The 14,281-nt window shown below is 43.1% G+C and overlaps 1 protein-coding gene across 5 annotated transcripts in view; it reads right to left on the bottom strand.

Annotated features, from left to right (window-relative positions):
* Positions 1–14,281, bottom strand: part of SF1 (splicing factor 1) — a 147,104-nt gene that overhangs the window by 88,299 nt on the left and 44,524 nt on the right. For all 5 annotated transcript variants that reach the window (XM_078660472.1, XM_078660474.1, XM_078660473.1 and 2 more), the window contains exon 9: positions 11,556–12,000. In XM_078660472.1, coding sequence (XP_078516598.1) covers positions 11,556–12,000 — 445 coding nt within the window. The remainder of the gene's footprint in view (positions 1–11,555; positions 12,001–14,281) is intronic.

Raw genomic sequence — 14,281 nt, 5'->3', positions numbered from 1 at the left:
GGAGATGTCCATGTAAATTGTATCAAAGTAAGATATCACTGCAATAGGTAAAAGGTACCCGGGGATGTGAGTGGGCACGTACGACTCTACAGCTCTAAATGCCAAGAACAGCTGCATACTGGGCAAGTAGCATTTTCCGTTCGAGGCATACGAGCTGTATATCATATGCTTTAGCATAGACTGTAAAGCAGTTATTTTGTAAAACTGCCTGGCCCACACTAGCTTGATGTTTTGCTAACATATCCACACAATGTTTTGTGAATGTGTGTGGTGTAGACCATATTGCAGCTTTGCAGATGTCATCTATGGGTAGGTTTCCTAAGAATGCCATGGAAGCCCCTAGTTTGCGTGTAGAGTGCACTCTAGGGGGAATTGTTAATGTGTGTTTAGCTTTGATGTAGCAATTTTGAATGCACTTAAGAATCCACCTTTCAATGCCTGATTTTGATATGGGATTGCCTTTATGTGGTGGAGCAAAAGCAACAAAGTTGTTTGGTTTTCCTAAAAGGTTTTGTTCTTTCAATGTAGTAAAGTAAAGCCCTCTTAACATCTGATGTGTGATGGGCGCGTTCTGCCACTGAATCTGGTTGAGGGAGGAACACAGGCAACTCAACAGATTGGCTGATATGAAAGACAGAGGTGACTTTAGGTAAGAATTTGGGGTTAGTCCTAAGAACCACTTCGACGGAGCAGATCTGCAACTTGGGTGTCTGCTCCTGGAAGATGTTCTGCAAGGAGATATTTTTTTTGCTTTTGTATGTAGTACATTGCCGTCATGTCTGTGCAAACCAAAACAGCTTTGCCTACTAGATTTAGTTGAAAAGCTTTCAATGCCAGAAAAAATTGCAGTAAGAGATGGTTTATGTGGAGTTTTTGTTGCAGAGTCCACATGCCCTGAATGGTAGGTTTTCCCATATGTGCTCGCCAACCAGTGAGGGATGTGTCTGCTGTTAGCACTAACTGGAACTGGATCGAGGAATGGCCACCCCTTAGAAAGGTTTTGTATGTTCCACCACTGGAGAGAGGGAAGAGTACGGTCATCTATCAACACCAGATCTGATAACCGAACAAGAGCCTGGTTCCACTGTTGTGCTAAGCATTCCTGTAGGAGACGCATTTGAAGTCTTGCAAAGGGAATAATTAAAATGCAAGAAGCATCATTCAGATTAATTGCATGAACACTCGGGTGGTAATGAATGTTGTGGCTGAAACAGTGATATTAGAGCTTGCATGTTGCGAATTTGGACTGGGTTGGGGTACGCTAGTGCTTTGCGAGTATCTTGTGGCTCCCAGATACACTTGAGTGTTGGATGGTTGGAGGTGAGACTTGGTGAGGTTTAAAGTGAACACCAAATTGTGAAGCAGTTGGACTGTCCTTTGAGTGTGGGGTAGACAGATTTGTTGTGATCTGGCTTTTATCAGCCAGTCATCTAGGTAAGGGAAGACGTGAACATGCGGTCTTAGATGAGCTGCGACTACTTCCAGGCACTTGGTGAAAACCTTGGGTGCTGCAGTTACTCTGAATAGGGGAACTTCGATCTGGTAGTGTTGTCAGACTACCACAAACCTAAGATATTTTCTGTGAGCAGGGTGAATGGGAATATGGAAATAGGCGTCCTTTAAGTCTAGAGTGGACAGAAAGTCGCTTTGCTGAAGTCGTGGGAGCACCTGTTGGTGTGACCATGTAAAAGTGGTCCGACTGATACAGATTCAGCTATCGGAGGTCTAGTATAGGCCTGAGAGAGCAGTCGTCTTGGGGAATTAAGAAAAACAGGGAGTACAACCCGGTCCCTTGATATATTAATGGGACTGGCTCTATAGCCTGTTTTTCTACAAGAGATAGAACCTCTTGCTTTAAGAGAGTGAGATGTTCCAGGTCATTAGCTTTAGATTTATATTGGTCAGGCAAGTGTTGCATGAGTTTTTCTAGCCCATCGTAATTAGCCCTTTCATAACGGGCTAGCAGCACCTGGGCGTTGGCAATGTGCCAGTTGTTTGCTGCCCGTGAAGCTACTCTTTTGCTTGAGGCATCAATAAACTTGGACTCCTTGTCAGAAGGAGGGGGTCTCTCCTGTGGCTTGCGAGTTAGCCCTCTTGCGTGCATTGGAGACAAGAGAGTCGAAGGGCAGCTGACCTTTAATATAAATAGAGTCGGTAGGAGCAGATTTGTATTTTTTATCCACTCAAGGTGTGATTATTCTTGCCCTTGCAGGATCTTTAAAGACCTCGTCTGTGTGTTTTAGCATGCCTTTCAGCATTGGCAAGGTACGAGTAGTTCTTTGTGAGGAAGAAAGTGTCTCTAAGAGGAAATCCATTTCTAAAGGCTCTTTATGAAGTTCTACTCCATGATAATGAGCAGCCCTGTTAAGGAGCTCGAGATAGCCAATGTTGTCATCAGGTGGGGAAGGTCTGAAGGGATACAAATCAGGGTCATTATCTGTATTTGGATCTGTGTTGTAATCTTCCCAAGCGCCTGTGTCCTGATCCTCATCCCCATCATCCTGTGGGTCAGGTGCAATAGGCCTTGGTGGAAAATTTACTGGTGTAATAGGCAAGTTAGGATTAGGAGAAGGAGGTGGAATATAAGGGTGAGAAGGGTTAGTGTCCACGTTCTTCTTACAGAGGGATTAAGATAGTCCTCTGGCAAGTCAGCTTTTATTTTTTGGGGAATGGTTCCCTGAATATGTCTGGTCTTAGGGTTTATAACAAGCTTTTTCTGTTTCGGTCGAAATTTCTCATTAGATAGGAGGCTCTTTGGGGAACTCTCTCTTTCCGTGGAAATTTCGGCACCAAAGGTTTCGGCTCCGAGCCTTTGGGCGTAGATTGTTGTGGCTCTGTGTTTGGGCTTGGAGGGTTTCGGCTCAGATTCTGTGGGCTTGGAGGGTTTCAGCTCCGAGTCTTTCTGCATCAAAGGTGGAATCTGTTGACCTATAGATGCTTGCTCTTATGTTTTGTTGCCAAAGGTGTCGGTTTGGCATCAGAGCAGGGTTGTCGCGAGCCAGAAGGCTTCTCTTTTCGTTTCAGAGCCGGGCCGAAGTGCGGGGCATCGGAAACATTTTCTTGGTGCCAACCTGAACCAGAGGGCGAAGGAAGGACCAGAGCCCTAGTTTTATGTGGAATGGACACAGGGGGGGTTTGTACGCTGACCTGAAGTGATGTCTTCCTCTTCTTCCATGTCTGACACGGAGATCTGCTCTTATATCTCTGGCTCTTGAGCCAGATGTTGGATACCGGAACCTTCTCCGAAGAGGTCCGGATTAGAGTCGATCTGATGTTGTATTTCTTGGCGGCGAGCCAGAAGATCACAAAGTGTCTTTTTTGTCCAGAACCATCGACACACTTCGCAGTCCTTTTAGTCGTGTTCCGATGTAGTAGTTGCACACGCGGATCAGTCAATTTCTTTACCCTGCGTATTGTGCTAAAAGTACATCAAAACATAATAAAGACAAATAGTAGAAATTAAAAATCTGCAAACAGTTACAAATAACTTACCATACAATGAAGCTGAACTTCTCAGCAAAATACTTAAAATGGATCTAATAGTTTCAATTGTCTAGCGGAAAAACGTAACATGCGAAAATGTGTCAAGTGTGGGCCCTACACGAGTTTACTGGAGCACAAACAAGATACAAATAAAAGTGGGGCAGGAAAATTAGCAACATGTACTGTGTGCCACTAAGTGTACTTGCTCTCAGGAAGAGTGAAACAGTGATAGGTTAAACTGAGTGAAATCCTGATAGGTAGTGTGTTTAACTGGTGGCAGATTCTGGGTCTCCAAACGACGATTGGGGAAAAGAACTGGGAAAAATATTTGGTTGGAAAGACCTTACGTTGATTAAGACAGAAATAAGTCATGCAGGCATTTTAAGTAGATTTATATGTATGTGCTTGGGTGTATGAAAATAGCATTGATGGTAGGGAAAGTTTGTGGATAAAAGGAGATATATTTGGTTGGAGACATCAACGTGATCTAGACATCACTTTGAATCTGAATTTTATGTCAGGACCGGAGGCGAGAAGCCCATGAACCTCTAATCAGGAGACAGTGTTACTGCCAGTAGTGCCTCTTTCTTAGCTGCGCGCAGCCAAGTTAAGTCTACTAACTTTTCCTTCTTGTGCCGTTTATGCCTCATACTGATTTCCCCTGGTCATTGTTCAATTCAGATTGTGCCGATACTGTATTTGAGCCTTTTACGTGCTGTTCGAATGTTAGGCCACAGAACCGCTTGACGCTCCTACGCGGCTGGCTGACTTGCGGTACAGGGCAGAGTGTGGAGGAGCAACAGCAGCAGCAGCACAAGGTGGCGCTGCAGTAGCTCTAACGTTCTGCTACAAGGGATTTCAGTGACCCTGTTAAAATGGGTCTGGAATCGCACACCATTGCCTGTCTGTGCCGTCTTCTGGAGAGCGACGTCCCTCACAACGGGATCTGTACTGGCAGTATACGCCTGAAGGATGATGTTACTTACCCTGAAAGTATCTGTTCTTGGCATGTAGAGCTGTAGATTCACATCCTTACCCATACTCCTGACATCTAGCATTGGGTCAGGATGCCTGCAAGCTGTTTTTCTTCAAAGAAATCTTTTCCGGTCACAAGGGAACCGAAGGAGACGACTCATTTCAGTGATAGTGCAAGGCCTGCACGTTGTAGATGCTGTAAATGAATTATTTGTTGTATAGAAGCATCTACGGGATCAAGGGTTTGGTTATTACAATATATAACAAACCTTTTCATTAGGCTGCATAGCATGCTCTAGTAGTAGGTTTTCTTGACTATAAGAATCATCATACAATCTTCAAGTAAATTTACGTATCCAAATCGCTAGGTTGAACTTCCTGGGGTTTGGATGTCTGAATTCTCTATGGTTTGAGTACGAAGGTCTGAGGTGCAGTGACGCTTCTGATGTGGAACTACTGACAGTTCTATAAGTGTGGTGAACCATGGTTGACAAGCCCATGTGGGTGACACTAGAACAAGGGTGAGGGATGTTAGTTTGAGCTGAGGCGGGAAAGTGTAAGTAAATATCCCTGACCAATTCATCCATAGTGCATTCATAGCCTTTGGATAGAGGGTGTGGGAACCTGGAGGCGAAGTTTTGGCATTTCAAGTTCTCTGCCGTTGCGAAGAGATCCTTCTGTGGAAACCTCCATATGTGGAAATTTGAAAGGAGAACTTGGAGTTGTAGTTCCCACTCATGGACTTTTTGGCGCACCCTGTTTAGGAGGTCAGCAAATTAGTCGTTCATCCCTGGAAGGTGTACCGCTAGCAATTAGATTGATACTTATTGCCCAACGCCAAATAGCCTGAGCTAGGCATGATAACTGCTCAGTGTGTGTTCCCCCAGTTTTTGTGCATAGTCCGGATGGCAAATATGACAGCTATGTACCAAGGCAACTTTCCCTATCAGGTGAGTTAGAAATGCCTTTAGCGCTAGGTGAACAGCCAGAAGCTCTAGATAGTTAATTTGGAGACTTTTGTGCTTGGTGTCCCAGAGATCTGGAATTGTTAGATGTTGTAGATGGGCACCCCACCCAGCAAGAGAAGCGTCCGCTGTGAGCAAGACCTGTGGAGCAGGGTCGATAAAGGGCCTCCCTTTTGACAAGTTTTGGGTGTTCCGCCACTGCAGAAAGCGATGGGTGCAGCAACCAACACTAGATCTTTTAGTGGACTCTGTGATTGGTTCAATTGTCGTGCTAAGCATTCCTTAAGAGGACGCATGTTTAATCTTGCATGAGGTACTATGGCAATGCACCTTGCCAGTATCCATAAAAGTTGCATGAAAGTTCTGTTAGCTATTGGTTGCTATGAATTTGCAGTACCTGTGTTTGAAAATAGAATTTTGGCTGCATTGGGAAAGGCTAAACCTGTGAGTGTTTAGGATAGCTCCGAGATAGGGTTGCAGGTGTGTAGGTTGAAGATGGGATTATTGCACATTGATTGTGAATCTCAATTGATAAATATTTATTGTAATTGGAGTGTGTTGTACACACTTGGTGTGCTGGCTTTGATGTGCCAAACATCTAGATATGGGAAGGCATGAATGTGTGGTCTTGTTAGATGAGCTGCTACTACTGCTAGACATTTGGTGAATACTCTGGGTGTTGCAATTACTACAGATGGGAGCACTTTGAATTGATAAGGGTTCCTGCTGCCACAAATCTGAGGTATTTGAGAAGTGCTAGGTGAATAGGGATGTGAAAGTAGGCGTCCTTTAAGTCTAGTGCGGACATAAAAACATTGTCGTAGAACGGAAGCACTTGTTGAAGTGTGACCATATGTAAGTGTTCTGATAGTATGCTTCAATTTTGAGGTCGGAGATCTAATATTGGTTGAAGAGAACAGTCTTTTTTTGGGATTAGGAAGTAAAGTGAGTAAACCCCCTGAGCCATTAAGTTGTATTAGAACTGGTTCTATAGCTCCTTTTGTTAGAAGAGCTTATTCCTCTTGTTTGAGCAGTTGGTGTTCTAGAGAGAATTTGTGAATGCGAGGAGGAATATAGGACGGATTACTTGTGAGCTCCAAGCAATAACCACGTTGGATAATGTCCAACATCCATTTGTCTGATGGTATTTACTTGCCAATTGGGAAGAAATTGATGAAGTCTTCCCGACAGGTGTATGACCGGGGGGAATTATTATGGAGTCACTGTTTGTTGAGCGAGGGAGAGGTTCATGTTGGGGTACCTTTACCTCTCCCTTTAAAATGGTTTCCCCTGCAACCACCTATGTAAAATCTTCTAGAAGGGGAAGATTGATTCTGCGGTTTATAGGAAGATGTGTTGGCATTGGTAAAGGTATTGCTGAATGTATTTTTGGAGCCTCCCCTATAAAATGAGCGGCGAAAGGGACCACTTTTAGAGGATGACTGTAGTGCCTCCATAAATTCAGCTATTTCTGTATCTTTAATTTTTTCAAGTGATTCATTCACTTGAGGACCAAATAGATGTTCCTTGTCGAATGGGACATTTAGTATGGTTTGTTGTACTTCTGGTTTAAACCCAGAGATTCGTAACCATGCGTGTCGTCTAAGGAGAATACTAGTGTTGACTCTAGCTGTAGTATCAGCAGCATCCAACGCACATCTAACAGAGGAATTAGAAATTAGTTTTCCATCTTGTACTAATTCCTGCCTTCTTCTGTGAGATATTGGATTAAGTCTTCCATTTCGGCATACGTGTCCCAGTCGTATCTAGCCAAAAGACCTTGTGTATTGGCTGTACAACAGCAGTTGGTTGATTGTGCAGCAATTACCTGAGGCATCTATTTATTAACTTGGACTCTTTGTCCGGAGGTGGTGCATCCCCTGTAGTTTGAAAATGTGCTCCTTTACAAGCATTGGATACATCCAACGATTCTAAAGGAAGCTGGCCCTGAATAAAAAATTGGGTCAGATAGTAAGGGGGGGGGGGGGGTGTTTTATATATTTTTTTAATACACCCATGGTCTTTAAAAAGGTCTTCAGCGTGCCTAATCATACCTTTTAACATAAGTAATGACTTGTTGCCCTGTGTGTGGTTACTAATGTTTCAAATAGGAAATCTTCCAAAGATTTCCTATGTAAAGCAACTCCATGGTATGTAGCTGCCCTGGCAATTAACTCGTGGTATGAGGTGTTGTCATCAGGAGTAGAATGTTTAGCAGGGTATAGATCTGGGTCTATCTTTAGGACAGGGGTCTTCAAGCTTTTTAATGTTGTGTCCCCTCAGTAGAAAAAAAGAATTCACTGGAGCACCCTCAAAATGTTTTACAATTATTCTATTAACCTGGCAGTGTTTAAATATGTCTCGACTTATTTAAACATTGCAGTTAAGTTCTGATACAGTTTTAAAAATGCAATCAAATGCATGATTGCCAAGCATACTATTCTGGTCAGACAGGCCTTACTAACATGTAAAAGTATACACAATGTGATTATTAGAAATGGGGGTGGAGGTTTTGATTCGGAGCCCATTCCCTTTTGACACCTCCTCCCAGCCAGGATATAAATGACAAAAGATGTTAGTGATGGCCCATTACATTTTCTGCTGAAAACAAAGCACCGTTATCAGCATAATGCTTCTTTTGGCCAGAGCAGCTCTAGAATTTCAAACATAATCCTAAAACAAGTGGATAGAACAGTGGTGTATAAAGCGTGGAAGTATCTAGATTTAGTACTAGAGCCATTGAAGAAAAATTGGAGAAGACTGCTAGACTCAGGTGTGATAGAAGTCTTTGTTTTTGGGTGGTTGGTGCCTGTTCTGGCGCCTAATGTTTGTAGGAAAAGTGTAAGTCTCTGCGCAGATCTCATTGATTAACAAACAATACACCCCGTCTAATATAGAGGAAGATCTATATATGATGAAAGGGGTGTTATGCTTTTGATGGCCGCTTACCACCAAGTAGTACTCCACAAGTAGTCACACCCAACCTTCCCTGTCACTCCTTTGGGAGCTTATGGTTTCTGCCGAATGCTTTTCAGATTGTCAGCGACTTGTTTTCAAATGGCCATAAGAAAGTTGTTGACTTTTTTTTTAAGGACAACGTTTTTGTTTATGGACAAGATAAGTAATACTATTACAAGATCCTGTACACATTGTTGAATAGACTGACAGAATGGTTTGATGGCCAAAAGATTAAAGTGGAATGGTGACCAATTTAAAGCACACCATCTCTAGAAAAGGTATACGCCCTAAATTAGATTTAGCAGATTCCATGCTAAAAGCTCCTATTCCTAAAGTTGTAGGCCAGTTACATCCTTTTTGTGGTTAAGACAGGTATTATTGTTGGCTTACCAAGAATTTTGCATACACAGTACACCCTTAACTGTGTTGTTGAATAAGGTGTTGTGGTCTCATTGTGGTTTGAAAATTGTCAAGATTGCTTTCGAGACAGTTAAAAAAAAATCTTGGGCATACTTTTGAAGATTGATATCACAAACAAATCTGGCAAAAATGTATGCCTGTTTGTTAGGAGTAGGGGCTGTTCTCATCCGAAAAGAAAACCAAGAGGTGGTATTTGCGTCCTGTGGTCAAAAGGAATCTGAATAGTTATTTAGTAATAGAGCATGGGACATTGGCATGCCCTAGAGGATTTTCCCACTAGAAGTAGTCTTTTGGGGTATTCATTTTACTGTAGGTAGCGATCACACATTGTTGGTGAACCTACTTCCTTGTATTGACACTGTAAAACCTTCTCCGAGAATTAAAAGGTGGATGAAAGTTTTAGGAGATGCCCATGTTGTAGAGTATTTCCCTCCACAAGAAAATAGACATGGAAATGGATTGTCTAGGTTAGCACAGATCACCGCTGAGAAGATAGGGGAGGAAGAACAGGTGCTATGAACGGGAGAAAAGACTTTGTGAAGCACAGTTGAGCTAGGCCAAAATTATGGACCACATTTCTAGAGAGGACATACTATGGTGGACTAAGCTGAAAAAGTTGACGAGACATTTACGAATGTTAAGGATGAGTCAATTCAAGGTGAATTGCAGAGGAATGAGAGATCGATTCCTCCTAGTGAAGTACATGACAACATTTTAGAATTGGTCCACAAAGGCATATGGGGAGGAATTTGACAAAAGCTAGAGTTAGAAAAACATATTCATGTCCCTCGATGGACACAGTGGTAGAAGGAAAAAAGGGAGAGACTGTTCGCAATGTGCAAGGGTAGACAAATTTATAATGGCAATAGAAGCTTCAATGTCCCCAGTGGAGGTAACTGAGGAACCCTGGTCCAAGCTGAAGTGAGACAGTGGGACCTATTGACGAGTTGTAAGCTTCTGAAAGAGTTCTATTTGTGTTACCATAAGGTGCAATGTGTCTCATGAAATATGATTTTTTAGAGTTTATCCGTTCACTATCTTAGGACAGCTTTGTAGTCACCTCAAGCTAATGTGCTTGTGAAGATGCCGAACAGGCTGGTCAAGGACTGTAAATCAAGAGCAATACAAACAAGATCATTGAAGGAAATTAGGAGGGAGACAATGTTGGCACATAGAACAGACCCACGCCAAGCAAGCAGTGCGACAGGGGCATCTCCATTCAAAAGAATAAAAGGGAAGATTATCCAACACTACATATTCTCTCAAATTGTTGGAGAAGAATGGGAAATGCAGCAGTGTGAAGGGGCAGAGAGAAACCTCAAGAGCAATACAAAAAGTAGTTTGACAAGAAACCCGATGGAAAAGATGGGCGAGGTTTTTTTCTGGTTGAATTTGTGCTTGCAAGGTAGGATGTATATGGATATCCAAAAACACTGAAAGAATGCCACACACTCGCAGATGTGGGGTATAAACAATAAAAAGGAGAAGTTGTACTTAAATGCCCAGCCCAATGTTTCTGTTCTGCAATCAAAGCCGTATGGTCATGCCAACAGATTTAGTGACTAATTGGTGATAACAAAAGTTCTTAGATTCCTCGGATGAGCTTCACTTGTAGCATTCAGGCAGGTTCTTTAAACAAGCTCTAGGTCTACCAGATAGTGACCCTCTTTTAAGCAAGTATAAAAAAACACTGCAAAGCAAGATACTACCAGGCTGAAAATTGCTGTTCCTGTAAAATGGATTAGCAACGCATTTCTTAAAGTGTGAAAAGCCATCCACTGGAGAGGTGGTCTTAAGATTTAAATATAAAGCTAGCATGGCTAATTTGCAAATGAAGTCTGACATGACTTTTGGCAGGAAGAGTGGGTAAGATGTGTGGCTGAGTCCAAACTGAGATGGCAAGATGGGCAAAAGAATGGCAAATTGAAATGCACCACAAAACTGTTAGCAGAAAAACAAATTGAAAGCAATTCCCATATCACATGTATGACAGAGGTAACTACCATTAAGAAGGCTGGCTTCCATTGGTGGGGTAGTAAGCCTTAGTGTCTAGGTCCGATTGGCACCGTAACCAGCTTAATTTCCTGATGTGATACAAACTTAATACTGCACAAGGTAAATGAAAGACGGGGCGGGGTTTAAAAGTGGATGGGGTGAGCATTCACAGAAAGACCTTTATCCGTGGTACATCAAGTACACATGGAAGAGCTAAATGCAGAAATGTGGCAGTGAGGTCTCCTGCGGAAAAATTTAGCATCCATGTCCCACAAAACCTTGACGAAGACTATCTGTACAAAACATAATACGTTTTCCAGCCCACAGCAGCCTTTACGTGCCCTACCACATGGACATTATTGTGCATTCTTATAAAGCATCTTCTACTTTTACCTGTATACAACTATTTACACAAATCTGGGGAAAAAGTCCTATTTCCTGTGTGTTCAGCTGGTGCTATGTTTCAAGAGTTACAAGTCATACTGCATTAGGTGTCTAACTCCTAGAATAAGCAGCGAACACTATTTTGTTTTATCAGGATAGCCAATTGTGTGAAAATGGACCAACTTTGATAGTGCTCCCTTGTAGGAGCAGTGAGTTAATTCCAGTTTGGAAATGTAATACTGTCATACAGAAAAGAAAAGGTGAACAAGGAAGAAACAACAATTAACCTAAAAAAGTAGACATAAAATTGCTGGTGTTCACATTTACACAAAAATAATTTATATAACAGGAGTCATCAAAATATGTATAACTAACCTGGGGTGGCTGGCTGTTTACTGTTCCAGAGCTCCTTGAAATGGGAGAGTGCGAGGCTCCTGAAGACGAGCCAATGGACGATCCCATTGACGACCCCATGGATGAACTCATTGAGGAACCAATGGACGACCCCATTGAAGAAACCATGGACGACCCCATTGAAGAAACAATGGATGAACCCATTGAAGAACCCATGGACGAACCCATTGAAGAACCCATTGACGAACCCATTGAAGAACCCATTGACGAACCCATGGACGAACCCATTGAAGAACCTATGGATAAGGTCATTGAAGAACCCATGGATGAGCCCATTGACGAGCCCATTGAAGAACCCATAGAACTTAACGAGGATTGAACAGGAGCTTCACCCAGCTCTGCCATCAAAGACAAGTATTCCTTATCCATGCGTGCCTTATCCTGGGCCGACTGGGGATCTCCGGGTCTACACAAAAAACAGGAAAGAAAAGCCAAGTAGTATCCTGAAGTGATCATAGGAGTATATTAGCATAAAGGACACAAGAACAGCAATAGGGAAATTCCATAGAGTAATATTTTAACCAGATGGGCTTCTGTCTTCAACTACTACTTCAAGCAACCACTAAATCACGTAACTGCAGCATGAAGCTACACAGACATGTGGAAAGAAAACCAAAAATAAGACACCACACCTCTCACCATTACAGAAAGACTAGAGACAGGTACCACATTAGAACCAAACAAATGAAAAAAACACACTAAAGCTTAATACTAACCTGGTCAAACATAACGGATTTATGAACAAAACACAACAGATCAACACACAAAGTAACCAAAAAACACAATTATACCATTACAACCAGCAGTGGCTCAATACAGCAGCTTTGGCTAAGCCAATCTGTCTTGCCTTTTAAATGCATGGGAAGAGCGAGTGTTAGCTTTGTCAATGCTCGTTGGTTTTGGCATAGTGTACAACCAAAACTATTCCAAGATTGCAACCTTTGCATGCTGGAGGACATAGTTTAAAGCAATATAATGAGGCCCTGTGTGTCAAAATACAAATCTCCTTGCCTGAACCTCAGTCGTCAAAATATGATAATCTGTTAGTTTGGACTAACTGGTTCAGTCTTTGAGAAGAAAACAAGTTACTTACCTGTAATGAATATGCTACTTACCAGTATGCATCTGTTCTTGGCATGTAGGGCTGCTAACATTCATATCTTAGCATTAGATCGCCGCCTAGTGTTGGGCTCGGATGATTGCACATTGTTGTCCTGGAAGAGCCTTCGAAGTATCCTGAGATAGGTGGCTCCTCCCCTGGACTACAGTGCGCATGGGCATCGGCTCCATCCCCAGATTGTTTTTCGCCATTGTGGCAGAAGATGGAGTGAAAAGTGTAAAAGATGTCCATGCTAATGAATAAATACAATAGTATATCTGCAGCTGCGACAGGCACCGGGGAGGAGGGCGGGCGATATGAATGTTAGCAGCCCTACATGCCAAGAACAGATGCATACTGGTAAGTAGCATATTCAGTTCGAGGCATGTGGGCTGCTAAATTCATATCTTAGCATAGAATACATAGCAGTCCCTCCATCAGCGGCGGTTGCCCGTGCCAGCTGCAGAAACCTGAAAAAGTGTCTTGAGAACAGCCTGTCCTACAGCTGCTTGCTGCTTGGAATGCACATCAACACAGTAGTGTTTTGTGAAGGTATGTGGTGTGACCCACGTGGCTGCTCTGCAAATATCCTCTAAAGGAATGTTCCCTAGGAAAGCCATGGATGCCCCCAGTTTGCGTGTGGAGTGCGCTCTGGGGGGTATTGTTAAAGTGCGCTTGGCTTTTTGATAACATATCTGGATGCACTTAACAATCCACCTGGCTATCCCTGCTTTGGAAATTGGGTTGCCTTTGTGTTGGGGTGCGAAGGCAACAAAGAGTTGTTTTGTCTTTCTAAAGGGTTGTGTTCTGTCTATGTAGTACATCAACGCCCTCCGTACATCTAAGGTATGGAGCATTCTTTCCGCCACCGTTTGCGGGTTTTGAAAGAATGCTGGTAAGTCAATAGTTTGGTTTAGATGAAACTGTGACACCACCTTCGGAAGGAATTTGGGGTTAGTGCGTAGCACTACCCTATTTGAATGGATTTGAATGAATGGCTCTTGGATTGTGAGCGCCTGCAGCTCACTGACACGCCTCAGAGACGTAATAGCCACAAGGAAAGCTACTTTCCACGTAAGGAACTGGAGTTCACACGAGTGCAGGGGCTCAAATGGCGGTCCCATCAGTCTGGTGAGAACGACATTGAGGTTCCACACCGGAGCTGGCGGTGTCCTTGGGGGAATGACTCGTTTCAGACCTTCAAGGAAGGCTTTAATGGCAGGCACCCTGAAGACAGAGAGGTGCTGCCTGTTCTGGAGATAAGCCGCTATGGCGGATAGATGTATCCGAATGGAAGTGTACGCTAGATTGCACTTGTAAAGATGCAACAGATAGCAGATGATGTTGGGGATAGATGCATCTAGCGGGTCGATGTCATTGGCCGTACAGTAAATGACAAAACGCTTCCACTTTGCAGCATAGCATGCTCTAGTAGTTGGTTTCCTCGCCTCCTTGATGATGTGCATGCACTCCGGAGGTAGGTTAAGGTATCCAAACTCTAGGACTTCAGGAGCCAGATCGCCAGGTTGAGCTGTTGTGGATCTGGATGCTGAATGTCTCCATGGTTCTGCGTCAAAAGACTGGGCGT

Source organism: Lissotriton helveticus, chromosome 9 (assembly GCF_964261635.1).
Source record: "Lissotriton helveticus chromosome 9, aLisHel1.1, whole genome shotgun sequence".
Lineage (NCBI taxonomy): Eukaryota > Metazoa > Chordata > Amphibia > Caudata > Salamandridae > Lissotriton > Lissotriton helveticus.
This window is presented reverse-complemented; position numbering and strand designations above follow the sequence as displayed.